Below are 17,757 nucleotides of genomic sequence, written 5' to 3'. Positions count from 1 at the left end.
GTGGAAAAAACGTGTCTATAACCCCACTCTCTGGCCAGCCAGTCTAGCTTAAACAGTGAGTTCAAGTTTTGGTGAGAGATTCTGTCTCAAAAAATGAAGAAGACAGAGAGGGACTGAGGAAGATACCTGATCTCAACCTCTGCCCCCTGTACATGAACACACTTGAGCATACTGCACACATACAAAATATGTACAAATACTCTGCAGTTAATCTACAGTTAAGGAAGAGAGACAGTGTGGATTTTCTCTGGCACACAATGGTAGTCTTTTACATCATAATGATCTAAAACAGGAATATGCTCACAATGGGAAGGCTCAACACTCATTACCTGCAAAAGCAGAGGCAGTGAACCATCCCCAGAAAACTCAAGATAAAATTTTCACAGGAAAATGAGACAAATTGGGTGTGCATGTGTGTGTGAGAGAGAGACAGAGACAGAGAGACATAGGGAGACAAAGATCTCATGGAAGTGGAGAAAGGCAGAAAGACCATGGATTGTAGGTATTTATCTTGGATAAGAGTATGATGACCATTATCATAACATTCATAAAATTAAACACAGACCTTTAAAAAAGTACAGTATTGAAACCCCTTTCAAAGTTAATTATCTTTGATAACATCTCATGTAAGAACATAAAGAAATGTAGGCAAGATAAGAAAGAAAGAAAGAAAGAAAGAAAGAAAGGACTCATGCTGAATCTACTAATGAAGGGGCAGGGAACTTCCAGTTGATCATAAAAAGTCACACTTCAGGGAAGACAGACATCAGATTCTGATGAGGTCATAGTCTGCAGTTTGTGTCTTAGTTGACAAAGCACTGATATTGACTGGGTTCATGACATAAGAAGCCATTTTCAGTAAAGGCAGTAAAAATGTGATGTTGGGTTGTTTTCAGTAGGAATTATAGGAAGACACACAAGAGGGAGACACTAAATAAGCAATCCATTTGATCCACACACAGAAGACAAGACTGGAAGGCTCCTGATTGATAGTAGAGCTTTAATTTTTGTTTCTAGCTGTACAGACATGCTTACCATCAACATCAATACATAATTTTAAGTGTTCCATGACCAGCACCAGGTGTACACCACATCACTTATGCAGATGTCATCTCATGAGGTGCAGTGTCTGGCTCAGACAATCAGAGGCACCTTGTTAAATGGATTCATAGCTAAAGCATGGCCGAGCAATGATGCACAATGCCTTGCATGCTCAACCCCTTCCAGGTTCCCCCAGTGAAAATGGTTATAAGCCAGCATATCATACATGCCTCAATCTTCCCACAGCTTATATTCACCTGAATTTTAGAAAATATGAGCCAAGAGGTGGTGGCACATACCTTGAACCCCAGCACTCAGGAGACAGGGGCAGGTGGATATCTGTAAGATCGAGGCTATCCTGGTTTGCAAAGTGAATTTTAGACTAGCCAGAGCTGTTACACAGAGAAACCCTGTCTTGATAAACCAAAAGAGAAAGAAAGAAAGAAGAGACAAGAAACATAAAATTGCAGATCAAGCTTCAGAGTTGAATATATTTGACTTATGCTCTTTGAAATATTTGCTCACATAGAGGATATAAATATGAACATTAATAAATTTTAGTCATAATTAAATCTATGGAGATTTTTACAGGAGATGGGAGAATAGTTTGTGTCATACCCATGGACCATTTTAGGTTGTATCACTGAGATCTGGTAGACGATTTGACATTTAATAATGGATTGTTTTAATGTTCATGCCACCATGTACATGGCTGTATCTATTTTATTGGTTCTTGTTATGTACTTTGAGTTAAAAACCTCAAAATTATAAAGTGCTTATACTGTACGCCTGATGCACCACGTAATACACCAACTACAAAATTCATAATATTATACTAAATGCCTAATTTAGCACTTCTAAAATCTCATCTTAACTGTCTGGAAATGTGATTCAATCGAAGAGCATGTGCGAAAATGCTTGGAAGATTGAGACTGAGTGGCATTCAGTTTATAGAGTTTCCTTTTTCTGCTATACTTTATACTAAAATGAAGCAAATGCTACCCTTACATGAAATTAATAACAGATTATTTTCTCATTAGTGTAATACTTATTTAAGATTTGTCAGTGTATGTGCTATGATGTGCAGCTTATCATAATAAACATTTGCTGGCAAATGTTGAGATATACACATAATATGTAAAAGAGAGTGCAAGTCTATTAGAGTCACTAAGATACCACCATGCTATCTCTGACTGAATTTTTCTTATTCCATTATCATGTCTTTTCCATCTCTTCTCCCAAACTAAATAGTCTCATTTCTAGAGTTGCCATGCACTATGAAGCAAAGACCTGAAGTTGTTCCAAAGGTTAAATGTAACTCAGATCTCTCTCTCTCTCTCTCTCTCTCTCTCTCTCTCTCTCTCTCTCTCTCTCTCTCTCTCTCTCTCTCTCTCTCTCTCACACACACACACACACACACACACACACACACACAATCTCTTTGCTGCTCTCAGGAAAACATGTGCCTCAGTTTTTCATCTTAAGCTGCCTGAAGAGTGCTGCCTAGACATCTTAGTTGTTGCAGAGTCTAGCAAATGGTTAAAAAAAAAAGTTAATCATTAAAAAACCCAGTAAGCATAATATATCTGTGGAGTATACTAAGGAAAAGCCTCCTACAGGGAAATCATGAAGCTGCATTTATTATTTACCAAATTTTAAAATAAAATAACGACTGACAACTTAAAAATTGTGTATCAAATACAACTCAAAACTTCACTCGTGTACTCTCTCGGTATTTCCCCTTTTCTTTTCTTTCTTTCCCTGCGTTCCGGGAAGACAAGAGGAAAATAGAGAGTATTTTAAACTGATGCTGCCAGGGATTCATGGGTCCTGTTCACTGTAACCTTGGGGAGCATTCATAATTAATGGGCATATAACCAAGAAGTGAATCCTTAATGCGGGAACATTTGCAGGCATTAATGTGGCGACCTCTCCTAGCTAGGTATCCGCGTAGTGCTGAAAGGATAGCTCCGGATCACCTGCGGACATCCTTGAGTCTCTGGACCAAGAAGGGAAAGGGGACTAAATAACTCAGGGCAACAGTAGACCCTCGAAAGCAGGAGCGAGGGGGTACCCCTTCCTAACTTCCCCTCACGTGCCAAGAAAACAACTAGTTGTTTTTTTTTAATTACATGCTTTAGGTGTCAAGTTTTTGTTTTTAAACAGTATTTTCCTTTTCACTTTTTTTTTCTCAAAGTGCAATTTTGAGCCACACGTTCCAAAGAGGACAGGAAAAGTGAATTTTATAAACTGCATTTTCCACCATTAAAATCAGAGGCAGCATCCTGCAACGTGAGGATGAAGTGGAGGAAGTGTGGAGAGTTTTCTCCAGGCATCCTCAGGTGGATGGAGGTTAAGACAGGGAGAGACGTGGCCTCGAGTTGAGCTGATTCCTTCCTCAATGGAACCCTGGCCCTAGCTCTGCCTAGCTGGTGCGTCTGGTCCGGAGCTCAGCGCCCTGCGTATGATTCCCGCAGAAGGTGAGTCGACTGAGACAAAGCAGCCGCGCGGAGGCTCCACTGGGGGAGAGCGAGAGGGTGAAGTGGAATTGGGGTGCAGTGGGGACCGGTAAAGAAAGTGACCTCATTTTGTCGGAGAAAGCCCTGTCCGGCTAGCCCATCGCTGAGGTGTCAGAGTACAAAGGGCGACAACTGGAAGGTTCAAACTTCCACATCTTTCCACCCGCATACCCGCAGCCCACCCAGCACCGCGCTGAGGACAAAGCGTGCACGGCTGGCGATCCCCGCCTGGCCACCGCGCCCCGAGCGCATAGCTCCCCACGGCGGGATGGATCCCCATCCCCGAGGACTGGGGGGGGGTCCCCTACCTTGATCAGCACAAAGAGCCCGAGCAGAGGCAGCAGGCGGCGGCCCCCGCGCGTTTCTCTGGGCAGGTGCCCCATCGTGGCGCGTCCAGGGACCCGGGAGGGACGGCAGCGCCAGCGGGTCCCCGTGGCGCTCACAATGACCAGTCCTGGCTGACAGCCTCAGACCCCAGGCGCCCGGGACGCTCCCGGCGGCCGCATGTCGCCTGGCGGGTCCCCCTGCGCTTCCGGATGGATCGCTCTCCTCTTCTGAGTCCGAGTCCGGCGAGAACGTGCCAGGAGCCGGCGTTGCTTAATGGCTAAGGATGGAGAGGGTGGGGATGGCAGTGGGCGAGGCTCTGCGCCACAGCTACAGCGGTTGCCATGCGAGGCAGGGGTCGGCGTGAGGAGGGAGCGGCCGGGCTGCGCAGGCAGGCAGCTCTCAGCGGCCCCCTAGCAACAGGGGTGTTCTCTCTCAGAGCCAGGAACTCCTGAAGTGCAGCTCTCGGGTCCTCCCACCAGGGCCTGCCTGCTTCCCATTGCTAGGCAGCCCCCAGGCCAGGCTCCGCCTCAACCTCCCCAGTCTCCTCTAGGGAGGTGTCTGTGGGGTTTCCCCTCTGATGCCTCTTATCCTAGGTCCTTCTCAACCTCCCTTCCTTTGCCCTTGTACTTGAAGTCACTAGTGACAAGTGACATTTAAGTGTTTTTAAGGGGGGGGGGGTGAGTTTCAACTCATATGCCCCCAACCTCAGTTCTGTTCCGCCATTGCACCCTACATTCACCTAGGAAGACATAGTACAATGATAAGGAGTTTCCCACGCTTGTCCTATTACGCACACTTAGCTCACTGTATTTTACACATATTTGGAATATGAATGTAATATATACTCTCTATGTATGAACACACTAAATATTCCGAATTATCCATGGAAAGCTAACCCAAGACTTTAGAATCACAAGCAGTGAGTTCCATGCAGTGTGCTCCTGTCTGACTTTCTGACTTCGGAGTTTTTAAAAGATAACGCTATCAGAATAAACCGTGGGGTGCACTGTTCAGATATGAAGTCATTTCTTCACGTAAAGGTCCTGGCCGTGTCCTGAAGTAATGGAACTTCCTTTTTATCCTTCGAAGTGCGGTTCCAGGTGTCAGGAAGACAAGAACCCATCCTCTGGTGCACAACTGAGGAATGGTGGCCTGCCGTAAGACCGGAGTTGTCTAAGCTCACCTTTTCCTGCAGATGTAAGGCTGGAAACTCAAGGTTCAGGTCGAGAATTTTGTAGGCATAAACCGAGGCACTAACGATCCTTTGCAGAGGACAGAATGGTGGTCTGGGCTTGTGACTGAACGTTCCCCTTGCTGGCACTGAAGCTTTCTTGGTACAAGCCCACTCTCCCTGACATGTTTCCATTCAGTGTCCTCACGCCTGCCCTGTGTTGGCCTGACTCTCTCGCCCTTCCTCTTGAGAAAGGTTTCCGCTGCTTCCCACTTCTGGGCCAAACTCAAGGGCTTTCTAAGAAATGGTTCCTTAGGGCTGGACTTTCCGAGCCTTTGGTTTAATATGTTGTTTTTTTTTTTTTTTTTTTGAAGCCTTTGAAAGTGGCTTTCTATCTCTACCTACATCAAAGAGGCTCCAAAGTGATCTAATCTCCAGACAGAGATGCTTATGCTGGGATCTAAGTGGTACTCACATGATGCCAACAATTACACTTTTAATAGAGTTTCATTTTAGAGTCTACATGTGAATTAAGCACATATGTGAGGTTAATTACGCATATACATGTTTGTGTGTACAAATAAATATATTATATAAATATAGGTTTGTCTGATCTGTTTTAAGCATCAGGAAGAGTTTTGCTCAAATGTTAGTCTTGTAAATGCAAAAGGAACTTTCATGATGATGCATCATTTTAAATAATCCTATCCAGCTGTGTCATTTTACTTTCTCTTTACTCAATTAAATCACAAATTGCTCAGGCCTTTTTGCTCTCATACAGATGTGTGCATGGACCACTTTAGGGAGCAGCAATATTAAGTGGTTAGTGCATCACTGCCCAGGAAAGCATTAGTAATTAGCATTATTAATATTCCATTAGCAGCATTGTGACTAGATGGGCTGAAGACTGAAGGTTTGATTTGGTAATTACAGAAGAGTTCCTTCTAGAGAACAGCATTTTACATAGTTATCACAGGGGGAAAATAGTTTCATTTGTTATTATATTTAAACCAGTAACAGGACTGCAAATTTTTGCCCAAAGACTCCCATGAAGAATGTGTATGTGGCATCATCAACAGTACGTTTCCTCAGACCACTGACTGGTTTTCCAATGCAGTATTTCTAAAATATGTTAAATCTAAATATTTTCAAGACTCCAACAAGAATGGCCACAGGTAGCATTAGTGTTTCCAGTCATTTTGGTCACCAAATGCCTGAAAATATCTGTGAGGTTTCCTTATCACAACCATGTTGCTTCCTAAAGAGATCTCAGAGCATTACATTCTCTCAGTGTTACTCTGCCTGAAGAAAGACAAACATGGAACAAAATGGATTCCCTTATGCATTGAATTTAAAATGAAAAAGCTCACAGAATAAAATGAAGCTATGTACTTTGAAAATGATAATAACAACAATTAGTAGTTAATGATCTGAAAGACTGATGTTAAGTCTGAAGAATCAGAAGAAACAGTCTTTTTCTAAACATGTAAAACTCTGCTGTTGCCTCTGTGGGTTCCATCTATCTTTCCCACACACAGAGAAGTAATAACAGCCAGAGACAGTAGCCGGAATCCCTGTGAGAACCCTAATGAGGAGTCAAATGGGATCCTGCCCTGCCCTGCCCAATGAAGCTCAACAGTGTCCCCCAGGGACAGCGCTAATGTAGTTCCACGTGTACAGTCCTGGCTGCCAGTATTGAAATAGCCTGCAAGACTATCAGCAGTTTCAGGATTAGACAGTTATTTGTATGAGGACTTCTCATTGACAAATAATTTGCTCTATGTAGATTGCAGGGAGAAAGAAAGCTTAGGTCATGAATCACCAAGTGGTCCTCCACTTGAAAAGCACACAATAGATGTTAGGATTGCCACCCACATGCCACGGATTACATGTGTGACCTGTAAGTGTGTGAACTGAGGATTCCATGGGATAGGTTCTCCAGGCAGTGGGTGCTTTGGATCTCAGTTTATTTGGACGTTTGTTTAGCTCTTTTCTCCTGGTGAGCACTGAGTTCACCCCTAAGAATTGTGTTGACGACCTAAACTCCATGTCTTTAAAACGCATATGATTGACAGCTCTCGGTGAGCAGCATGATACCACTACCAAGACTCCTTATTCTCGCCACACTGGGAACGCAGTGGGACACACCATGAAAGGTCATTTTCCCTCTCACGTGGAGAGACATTGTCACCTCCTTTTTATTTTCTATAAATAATACCTAAGACATCTTTCTTCTTCTTTTTTACTTTACTCCTTATATAGTTGGTTCTTTTAAAAGGTGAAAAAGAAATAATACATCATAAGACATAGTCTTTATAACTCAGAAATATCTACTCAGAAAACATACATATGTAGAAAGTGTGGGTAGATATGTATCACGGGACACAGATGACAGCTAAGCAGTCTCACATTAGGAAGGCAGATTTTGTTTAGATGATGTTCCTTGCATTGGCCCTATGTTAGTATTGCTGTTTGTTTCTAATACTTAGATTATCCTCAAACAGCTTTAAGCAATTTATACTTTATTTTTTGTGTGGTTTCTTCTAAAAATACTGTGAACAATGAATTTCTAAAATATTTTCCTGGTCATTCTAGGCATTGCCACCAATTACTTCCTTAGCTCTACCTCATCACTTTCAAGTTTTAACATCCAGTGTGGGAGGGCTCACTTTAGCTCAGCAGGACTTGAAAAGGATTCATAGCTGGAGCAAGACATACCACAGGCTAAGTAGAAATGTGGTCTCCTCTCCTCCCTTCCCTCTTTACTTCCCCTCAAATTGAAAGTACAGAACTTAACACTTAGAGTCTCCTGTGTGTCTAATATACAATAACATCAAAAAATCACCTTAAAAATGACTGTAAATGTGCAATTATAGAGAGTTTGGTGATGGTGATTCCAGAAACCGTCTACAAACCATAGAACCATTAATCATACATTTGGAAAATGCACTGCCCTAATGAGTAAGGATTCTACCAAGAGGCATAATGGCATTTCATTGACATTTATACTTGAAATCAATCACAGTAAATCAATTTTCATGCTGGAATTATAAAGCTGATAATAGTCCCAGATCTAATTGTGAAAGAAGAGGTGATGTTGACTAGAGAGCAGGTAGAACACACTACTGATAAACTAAAGAAAGATCTAGAAGAAAACTTTTGAGAAAGGCATTGTATTAACTGAAGGGAAATTAGACGTTTAAAAGCCACAAGCTATGTTATTATTCTATTTATGTGACTCGTTGGAAATTGCAAAACCACAGAGCAAAAAGCAGGTCAGTGGCTTCTAAGGCTTGGAAGTAGTGGGTGGAGTCAACCAGAAGGAGCAATAGAGAACTCTTGGAATGGAGAAGGTGTTTTAAATTTTTATTTTGCCATTTGTGACAATGTTTGCGCTTACCAAACACTGAACTCTAGTTTGATGGATTTCAATGCATCTGCATTAACCAAGAGTTATTCAACTTTACTTAGATGGATCTAAACTTATCTTCAAACTCATTATGTTGTGTGTGGTATATATATTGCATTTGTATGCATGGTATATAATGCATTTGGTTGCTGTATGTGGTGTGTGTGTGTGTGTGTGTGTGTGTGTGTGTGTGTGTGTGTGTGTGTTCTTGGGTGCTGATACAGGTTAATGTGGAGATCAGAGGACAACCTCAGTTGTTGTTCCTCAAAAACCTCCAGCTTGTCTTTGGTATTGAATCTCCCACTGGAATCTGGGGCTTGCCTATTAGGCCAAGTTGGGTGACCAGCAAGCACCAAAGATCTGCGTGTCTCTTCCTCTAAAGCAAGTGGGCTCCACCATGCCTGTTTCTTTTTTATATGAGTGCTGGGGGTTGAACTCAGGTCCTCAGACTCACATGGCAAGCACTTTACTGACTCTATTAGCTCCACAGACACCTAAAAACCCCATTTGTATGTCAATTATACTCCAATAGTCTAATTTTTAAAAGACAATGCTTATCTATGTATCAGCATTTTAAATATCATTTCAAAATAATTAACAATCGGAATTTTAGATCTAATTCAGTTTGCTGATTATGTGACTGACTAGCTCTCTCAGAATCTCTTTTGATGCAGCCTCAGAATCCAGCTTATGGAATGATTTCATTCTCCTCCCTTTTGTATTGGAGATCGATGAATTATTAAGCCATTTAGTAAGCATATATTTTTCAACTCCTGCCATCATGGGCATAATAGGAAGATTAAGACATAGTAGTTGGTTTCTGGGAGCTGACAGTCTAGCAGGAAAGATGTCACAAGTTAGGTACAAAGACAGAGGCAGATACTAACAGCATTCAGGGGGAGGCAGAGATAATTGGCAGATGCTGAAGCTGGAAACCCAGGTTTCCCTGTCAAATACAAGAGTACACTCAAGGGAATTAGGACTGAGGTGCCAAAGGTCCTCTGCTGCACCATTGTGGTGCAGGCCTGCCATGCCATTGTCCCAGGGATTGGAAAGCACAGGCATGAAGACTAGAAGTTACAGGACACCCTGAACCACAACAAACTCTTTGTCCAAGATTGACCCATGTCTGTCTTTTTCCGGGAGCACGCAGCTGTGGTGCATTTTCACAAGTTTCTCTTTTGGATAACAGTTGGAGTAAGTCTGAGCCCATGGGATGGGGCAGAGGTGTTGTGCATTGTCTTGTTTGCAAAACCTCCATGCACAGACCTGGGGCCATAAGGAACCAGAGCTGAAGCAGCCTCCATCCCGGATCCTCTGCCAGAGGAAGAGAAGCTCAGGCCCACCCCCACTCTACCCCCTTAGACCTGACTTGAAAGTTGCCAAGGGCAGTTTCACACTGGAGTTTATTAAGTGCCAGGCTGAGGGAGTGAGACGGATCGAAGGTTTTCAACTCAAGAGTGGTATGTGCAAAACCAGATCCCTTAGGAAAGCGGGCCGAATCCAGGTTTTCATAAGGAGACTGAGAAGAAGGGATGAGCAAGGTCTCCCAAGGTATAGGGACTGCACAATTAAACGTCTGTCTTCAAATTCCAGGTTGGGGAGAGGAATCAGTGAAGACAGAAGAAAACATCTGCGAAGACAAACCTCTAAACCCTCTTCGAGTCTGAGCAGTCCACCCCAGGCTCTGAGGTTGAAGCATGGTCCTGCCCAGTGTCATGACAGAGTGAGGAGGACAAGAAGATCCACATGCAGGCCTGGGGTGATCCACCAGGGGCTCTGAAGGGAAAACACAGGACCACCTTGTGCTACCGGGCAGATTGGCACTATTATGGCGAGCAAATGTATGGTGTGGTATGGGAGAGAAAGAGAGATAGAATGGTACATGTCCTGTGGACAGAGGCATATCTGAAGAGGTGAAAGGGGTGAGGAACAGGCCAAAGTGGGTGGCTACATTGCCACCCAGGGCATTGTGATGTCTGGGTTCGTGACCCTGATGCAGTTGTGGTCTATGCTGATGTCCATGCTCCTGATACCATCAAAGGCTGAGAGGACAGGGCTGTACAGAGATGGCCCCGTCCCTCACTGGCTGCAATACAAGGGAATGGTGGTCCTACTCCTCACTGGCTGAAACACTCAGGAGAGAGGGTCCTACACCTCACCTGGCAGCACAATAGAGCTGTCCCTGTTCACAGGGGCATACATGAGCTGGCCCTGAGGGCATGAGAATGGGAGATCAGGTTGTGCCCCTCTCATCTGACATGCAGTGGTGTGGGTGAGGACAAGTTGCCCTCCTCCCCTCACCCCTCACCACCTGCAGCAGGTGGGGGACCTGACCCAACTCCTCACCAACTGCAGCGCTCAGGAGAACAGGCCCTGTGCCTCACCTGGGCAGCACAGTAGAGTTGACCCTATAGAGAGGAGTACTGGTGAGCTGGCCCTGAGGGTGTGAGAGGGGTATAACTGGTACTGCCTCCTTCATCTGTGGTGTGGTGCTGGGGGAAAGGGAAAGATGCCCTCCCCCCTTACCCCTACTGCCTCCAGCTGGTGAGGGAGCTGACCCTCCCCTTTACCAGCTGCAACACTCGGGAAAGCAGGCCCTGCACCTTGTCTGGGCAGCACAGCGGAGCTGACCCTGTTGACTAGGGTGTGGGTGAGTTACCCCGAGAACATGAGCATGGGAAATCTGGCTCAGCCCCTCATCTGCCATATGGCAGCATGGGTTGGGGAGAGATGCCCTCCCTCCACCTCTACATGTGAGGTGGGTGGGAGAGCTGACTTGAGGTCATAAGAGCAGGAGAGCTGCCCCTGCCCATCACCAGCTGTAGCACTCAGGAGAGTAGGCCCTGCACCTCACCTGGGCATCATAGTAGAGCTGACCCTGGTGGTGTAGGTGTAGGAGAGTCAACCCTGAGGGTCTGAAAGCAGGAGAACTGGCCCTGCCCCTTGCTCATTGCTGCAAGAGGTGAACTAGCTTGGGCAATGATGGAGGGCTCACCCTGGTAGTGAGGACTGGGGAGAGCTGGCAGGCTGACCAACCTTGCAACTACCCAGGCTCAGAACCAGGGTTATGAGTTGGCCTACCCCAACATCCACCACATCTATGATCTGCTGGAGCATGTGAAGGGGCCAGTCCTGCAGACCCAAAGCTGCAGGATCTCCACAGCACAGGACAACAACAGACATCTAAAAGGAGTGCCAGTAAAGACCGAGCATCAATAGTGTAGCACAAACCAGAGGCCTTGAACCAGACTGACGACTCTTTGTAATGAACACTTGCAAGTAAAGATATAAGGATCAAAGGGTTTACTGCCTAATTCACTGTGTCATATTACAGCTTCCATGATGAGATTTTTTTTCCTCTTTATTTCTTTTTTTCTCTTAAATTTTATTTTACTTTGTTTGGGGGGAAATTTCAAGGGCAGAAGGCAGATACAAAGGTATGGGGTAATTAGTGGGATTGGTATGCACAATATGAAAGACCTAAAGAATAAATTAAAAAAAAAAGTTTTTTAAACCATCTTTTTTTTTTTTTTTTTTTTTTTGGTTTTTCGAGACAGGGTTTCTCTGTGTAGCTTTGCGCCTGTCCTGGAACTCACTTGGTAGCCCAGGCTGGCCTCGAACTCACAGAGATCCGCCTGGCTCTGCCTCCCGAGTGCTGGGATTAAAGGCGTGCGCCACCACCGCCCGGCTAAACCATCTTTGAACCCCCTCCACAGGTGGCTACTCACCCAAGGCCAGTGCTGTGACCACTGTCACCACTTGGCACCAATGTCAGCTCTCCGGGCTCCAGCTGCACCTCTGCCACCGACCTGCTCTGCTGACATTTTGAGACACACCTGATTTCTATTTTCTGCTCAGTTCCTTTCCATGGTAACTTGTTTGCTTGTCTGCATGGTCTGCTCTACATTGACCTCTCAAATGTTTGCATGCAGCCAGTGTCCCTCAACTCCATGCCCTGAGGCCAAATCCAATGTCCCTGCCAACATGCCAGAATCTAGCTGGAATAGAGTGATGAAGATGAAGACTGGCTTCCGGAGCTGGGGGCGTGGCTAAGTGGGAGCAGAGGGCTTGTCCATCATGCTCGCAGCCCTGAGCTCAACCCACAGCACTGCACGCACTGGGAAGGGTGACACACACCTGTCATCCCAGTACTCTAGAAACTAAAGTGGGAGGATTGCCAAGAGTTTTAGTCTGTCTGAGCTTCATAAAGAGACTGTCCCCAACACACACACACACACACACACACACACACACACACACACACACACACACCATTACGGTATTAAAAGTCATAGACAAACATATCCAACATAGAGCAGAACATTTCAAATTCAGCTATTTGAAGCTTCTCTTTGGCTTTGAAGACATTCTTAATGTATAGTCAGTTTAAAAGTAATACAACAAAAATGATTGCTGCTCTAATGAAGGAGAGGAATGCAGCTGTGTTTAGGGCTGAGCTGTCCTCACATCTACAATTTCGAACTGCATTTAAAAAAATAACAGATTGAGGGGTGGGAGGGCTATAAGACAACTTTAGCAAAACATTGTGGATTAAAGGATTTAGTCTATAGTCACATGGCTGTTCTTTGTATAATTCTTTCATGTCTTTCTGTATCGAGCATTGTTTAAGGAGAAAAATGATCAACTGAGTACCTTCCATTATTTCACCAATTGCTCACATAATTTGCTCTACTCATAGTCCAAAGCAAGTGTGTGTGTGTGTGTGTGTGTGTGTGTGTGTGTGTGTGTGTGCATGTGTGTTTAGAATATGTGTCTGTTCTCTTTGTGTGGTTTTTCTGAAGCATGGAAGCATGGTACATATGCTATGACATTCTTGACTCTTAAATATTTATGACCCTTGATATCACTGTGGCACCAACAATGAAAAGGGACTCCAAAGTGTCACCTAATGGCCAGTATTTAAATTGTCCCAACTAGTCACAAAGTGACTTTTTAAGCTGCTTAACCTTTCCCAGAACCTGATCACTTGCTGCAAATGCTATGTTTCTTTAGTCTTAAAGCAACAGCAATAACATTCTTTATTCATTTCTTTTCTAAGTCTACTTTAAAGTTATTTTATGTATTTATGAATGTTGCCTGTGTGTATGTCTGAGCGTCACTTGTGTGTACAGTGCCCCATGGAGGCCAGAAGAAGATTCTCTGGAACTAGAATTAGAGATGGCTATGAGCAGTCTTGCCGGTGCTAGGAATCAAAGCCAGATCCTCAGGAAGAGCAGCAAATTCTCTTAACCACCGAGCCATCTTTCTAACCTCTTTAAAAATATTTTTAAATTATTTCAATGTGTGTGGGTGGGGAGTCAGTAGGAGTAAGTTGTTGTCCTGCCTGGTGTGAGTCCCAGAGACTGAGCTCAGGTCCTTCGATAATTAGCATCCTTACTGGCCAAATCACCTCTTTGGCCCTCCTTACCCTTTCTTTTAAATCTGTAACAGTGGCTTTTTTTCAAAGCATCTATCGCAGATACTACAAAATATTTCACCCCCACAGACTCACCTGTTGTTCTCACATAGGTAATAGATGCCTCATTTATCGTAACCTGGAAGTGAGAACTGGACATTTTATGTATTTGTCTTAAACCTTTTTGGCAAAAATACATTATAATTGTGGAGCCTCTTTGTCCCTTGTGCTGTGAAACTTCCACGTTCCAAGCCTTGACAACCATATTTCCTAGCTATGTGATGGTTATTAAGGCTTGAATTTCTTATATGAATGAGGTAGTGACTAAAAAGCTCCCCAAGGTAAAGGCTTATTTCCTTCTTTATAATAGCAGGAAGTGACTTGCAGGCTCCTACTCTGAAGCTGCGTGCGCATCCCATTGATTATGTCTTTAGCTAATGACTTTAGCATCATGTAAGCCTTGCTTGAATCCATTGTTATCCTGGGTTTTTCAAGGTGATAATTTTTTTCTGTTCTTTCTGAAGATGTTACCTGATCTTGGGTCGGGAAAAGAGCATGTTCCATGCATAGCTGAACATTTACAGTCCTTTATTCTCAACATTTGTAACAGTTAGGAGTCTTTGCATTAACTACTTCGCTGTACAATAAGAAGTTTCTCTGACCAAAGTTGAGAGCAGTATGAATCTATGTATACAAACATAAATATTTAAAAGGGAGATTGATAATGTGACTATTTAACAAAACAACATCAACAGATTCTGCCCTATAGCCTATGGCTTTATTAGCCATGAACTTTGACCATGCATACACTATTAAGCATGAATACCTTCCAATGGAGCCAGCTTCAAATCTGATTGAGAGAGTGTGGTGGCTACCACCATGAACAGTCTTATCAGTATTGTACCAGCAGGCACATGTTGACTGGCAGACAGGTCATTCTCGCTCTGGATAAGACTGTTGGTGTCTTCTTCTCCAGAAGCCAGCATGGCACTTTCTATCCCTATGAAAGCTAGTCAGCAGGGAGACTTTTCTGCTCAGTTCAAGATAGATTTCTCTATGTTCTACAACCAAAGCGTGTGGAATCTTCTGTAGTAGGGGTTTACCACTTAGCTTTGATGGGAAACTAAGCCCAATGGTGAGCCTGGAAGTGTGAGAGTCAGAGGATAGGGTGGAGGGCTGAGAGGCTGGCCTCTGGGAAGGACTTGGCTTTTAAACACATGAATTCATGCAGCCATAGCTGTGTGAATATGTTAACATGGAATATGTTAATATGGCAATATAGAATATGTAGTTCATATAAAGCCTTCACAAGACCAAAAGACTTGAAAATGCCAGCATAGGGTCTCTGGGTGTGCCATCACTAGCTGAGGATCTAATGACAGATAGCTGCTAAGGAAGGAAGAATTGCTTGTCTTTGCGGATGAGGGCAGCCAATGGTAGTCTGCCATGATCCAGTGGGTAACCTCCCACACATAAGCATATGGGTACCACTAATTGGACTTAGTGTGTTATAAAAGGAAACAAAACTACGTGGCATTGGGAGGAAGATGGGAGAGATGTAGGGAGGATGTTGGGAGCTGGAGGGAGGGAGTGGGGTGTGGATATGATCAAGATACATTGGAGACACAAATGACAGTTTCAGAACACCTGAAAATCCCCCCATGTTAGTTAGCATCCTTCCTAAAGAAGGTTTTTCTTCACTCTTTCTAGTTTTCAGTTTCACCAGTTCTAGCGTTGCTTTTTAAGTGTGCAGAGCTTCCAACATTTGTTATCAATTTAATGGGGAAATGGACATTTTCCAGGCTGATCATTGCAAATGAGGCCTCACCATTCCCAGCATCAGTGTGGTGCCTTTGTATCCTCAGTCTTTTCATCCCATGCTTGAGAGATGCCTGGTGAATCTCCAGACTCTCATACTCTGGCTGTCACAATGAAGTGGTGCCTCTGAAAAGGAGCCTGAAGGAAAGATGATGCTCTTTTTCTATGGTAAGAAAACCCTTTCTAGAAGCCCCCTAGCAGAATTTGCCTTGTGTTTCACTTTCCTAAAATCCCCTTGTTCTGACTCCACACACTCATCTGAAGTCTTGGTAGCTGCTGATCTTTTAATTTTCTATAGCTCTGTCTTTTCCCAGTGTGTATATGTGAATCAGAGAATATTGTCATCTCATACTAACTTGTTCCACTTAGCATTAATGCTAATCTCTCTCTCCCTCCCCGCCCTCCCCCCACTCTGTGTGTGTGTGTGTGTGTGTGTGTGTGTGTGTGTGTGTGTGCATGTGTATGTGTAATAGTCTATTGTATGGATACACTATAGCACATTTATCAATTGACTTGCAGCAATGAGGTTGCTTTTAAGTTTGGGAAATTATGAATGAAGGTGTAAACACTTGTGCATAAGATTTCATTGTCTGTAACCCTATGTACTGCTAAATGGTAAGAGTATGTTTAATTTTGTGAGCAGTTGATAAAGGATCTTCCAAAGTGGCCAGAACACTGCAACTCCCACCAGCAGGAGCTGGGAATTCCTGCTGCTCCAGATCCTTCACTGTCCTGTAGCCTTCAGGATTCAGGCCACTCTAATGGGTAAGGGCTGGGTGCATCTGTTGTTTTGATCGGTATTTCTTTCATGATGTATGACGTAAGCATCCTATAATGTGCATATGTGACATGTCAGTCGCTTTTTTTTCTTACATGCCTATTCATCTTTTCCCCAGTTTTTAAATTGGGTTATTTGCTTTCCTACTGTTGAGTTTTAAGAATTCTTTGTGTATTTTGAAAGCAAGTTTTTTTAATAAGATAGATACGTATTTTCTCTCAGTCTCTGGCTCATCACTTCTTCCTCTAAACAGTGTGTTTCATGGAGGAAATGTTTCTAGTTTTAGTGAGATCCAACTTACGAGATCTTTTTTTCTTTCATGGATTATGCTTTGGGTGTTTTGACTAAAAGCTCACCACACATGCGCATGCACACACACATGCACACATCTCTCCTAGATGTTTTTCATCCAATATCTTAGTACTTGCTTCTATAATTATTCTTTAGGATGGCCCCACAGTTGCAGCTTACATCATATCGATCCTTTAACTCTGCATCTAGATCGTGTTTACAGTTGCCGTTGAGTGTTGGGCATTACCTCAGTTTCTGCTCTCAGTGAACAATGTGGAAATCTCTTCTACAATGAAACAAATTAAGTTAGGAAATGTTTCAAAAATAATTCATTAATTTATGTGACAGGTACTATGCTCTTACGATGTCCCATTTGTGTCCAGCCCTCAGAATATAGAAGCTATTTAAGCAGAAAGAGCCAACATAGCAATGCCTTCAAGCAGTCATGTGCCTGATGTACCCAGAGGACAGCAAGGAGGCAAAGGCGTTTCTAACACAGTGGTCCTCATTCTTCCTAATGCTGTGACCCTTTAATACAGTTCCCCATGTTGTGGTGACCCCCAATCATAAAATTATTTTGTTGCTTTTTCAGAACTATAATTTTGCTACCAAAATGAAGCAGCAAGTTTAGGAAGACCAGATAGTGTGCTTGCAAGATGGTACAGCAGTTAATTGCACTGGCTGCTCTTCCAGAGGACCCTGGTTCAGGTCCTAAAACCCTCAGGGTCCCTCAAAGCTGTCTGTAACTCCAGTTCCAGGGCATCTATTGTCCTCTTCTAGCCTCCATGGACAGTGCACACATGTGGTACACATACATACATGTACAAAAAAACACCCATACACAAAACAATAAAGATAAAAATTTAAAAAGACCAGCTAGAAGACTATGAAATAATGTTGGTAAGAAATAATCTACTAAGTAATTCTGCATGCAGATAGGTTTCATAAACACAGAAAACAAGATTTGCTTGTGAATCACAAAGC

At 43.6% G+C, this 17,757-nt stretch overlaps 1 protein-coding gene and 1 long non-coding RNA gene across 3 annotated transcripts in view; one reads left to right on the top strand and one right to left on the bottom strand.

Moving 5' to 3' along the window:
- Ptpro (protein tyrosine phosphatase receptor type O) overlaps nt 1-4,366 on the bottom strand; it is a 213,685-nt gene extending 209,319 nt beyond the window's left edge. The window contains exon 1 of the mRNA XM_052719820.1: nt 3,869-4,366. Coding sequence (XP_052575780.1) covers nt 3,869-3,943 — 75 coding nt within the window. The 5' untranslated portion in view covers nt 3,944-4,366. The remainder of the gene's footprint in view (nt 1-3,868) is intronic.
- Nucleotides 2,882-16,110, top strand: LOC128098558 (uncharacterized). 2 transcript variants are annotated; one of them, XR_008214284.1, is made up of 4 exons: nt 2,882-3,521; nt 10,064-10,229; nt 12,187-12,340; nt 15,689-16,110. It is a non-coding gene; the product is annotated as an uncharacterized LOC128098558 (long non-coding RNA). The 2 variants fall into 2 exon arrangements; XR_008214283.1 differs by having other exon boundaries at nt 2,889-3,521; nt 12,187-16,110.
- The last annotated feature ends 1,647 nt before the right edge of the window (nt 16,111-17,757 follow it).

The sequence above is a fragment of the Peromyscus californicus genome, unplaced genomic scaffold (genome assembly GCF_007827085.1).
Source record: "Peromyscus californicus insignis strain IS unplaced genomic scaffold, ASM782708v3 Scaffold_6__1_contigs__length_162567912, whole genome shotgun sequence".
NCBI lineage: Eukaryota > Metazoa > Chordata > Mammalia > Rodentia > Cricetidae > Peromyscus > Peromyscus californicus.
This window is presented reverse-complemented; position numbering and strand designations above follow the sequence as displayed.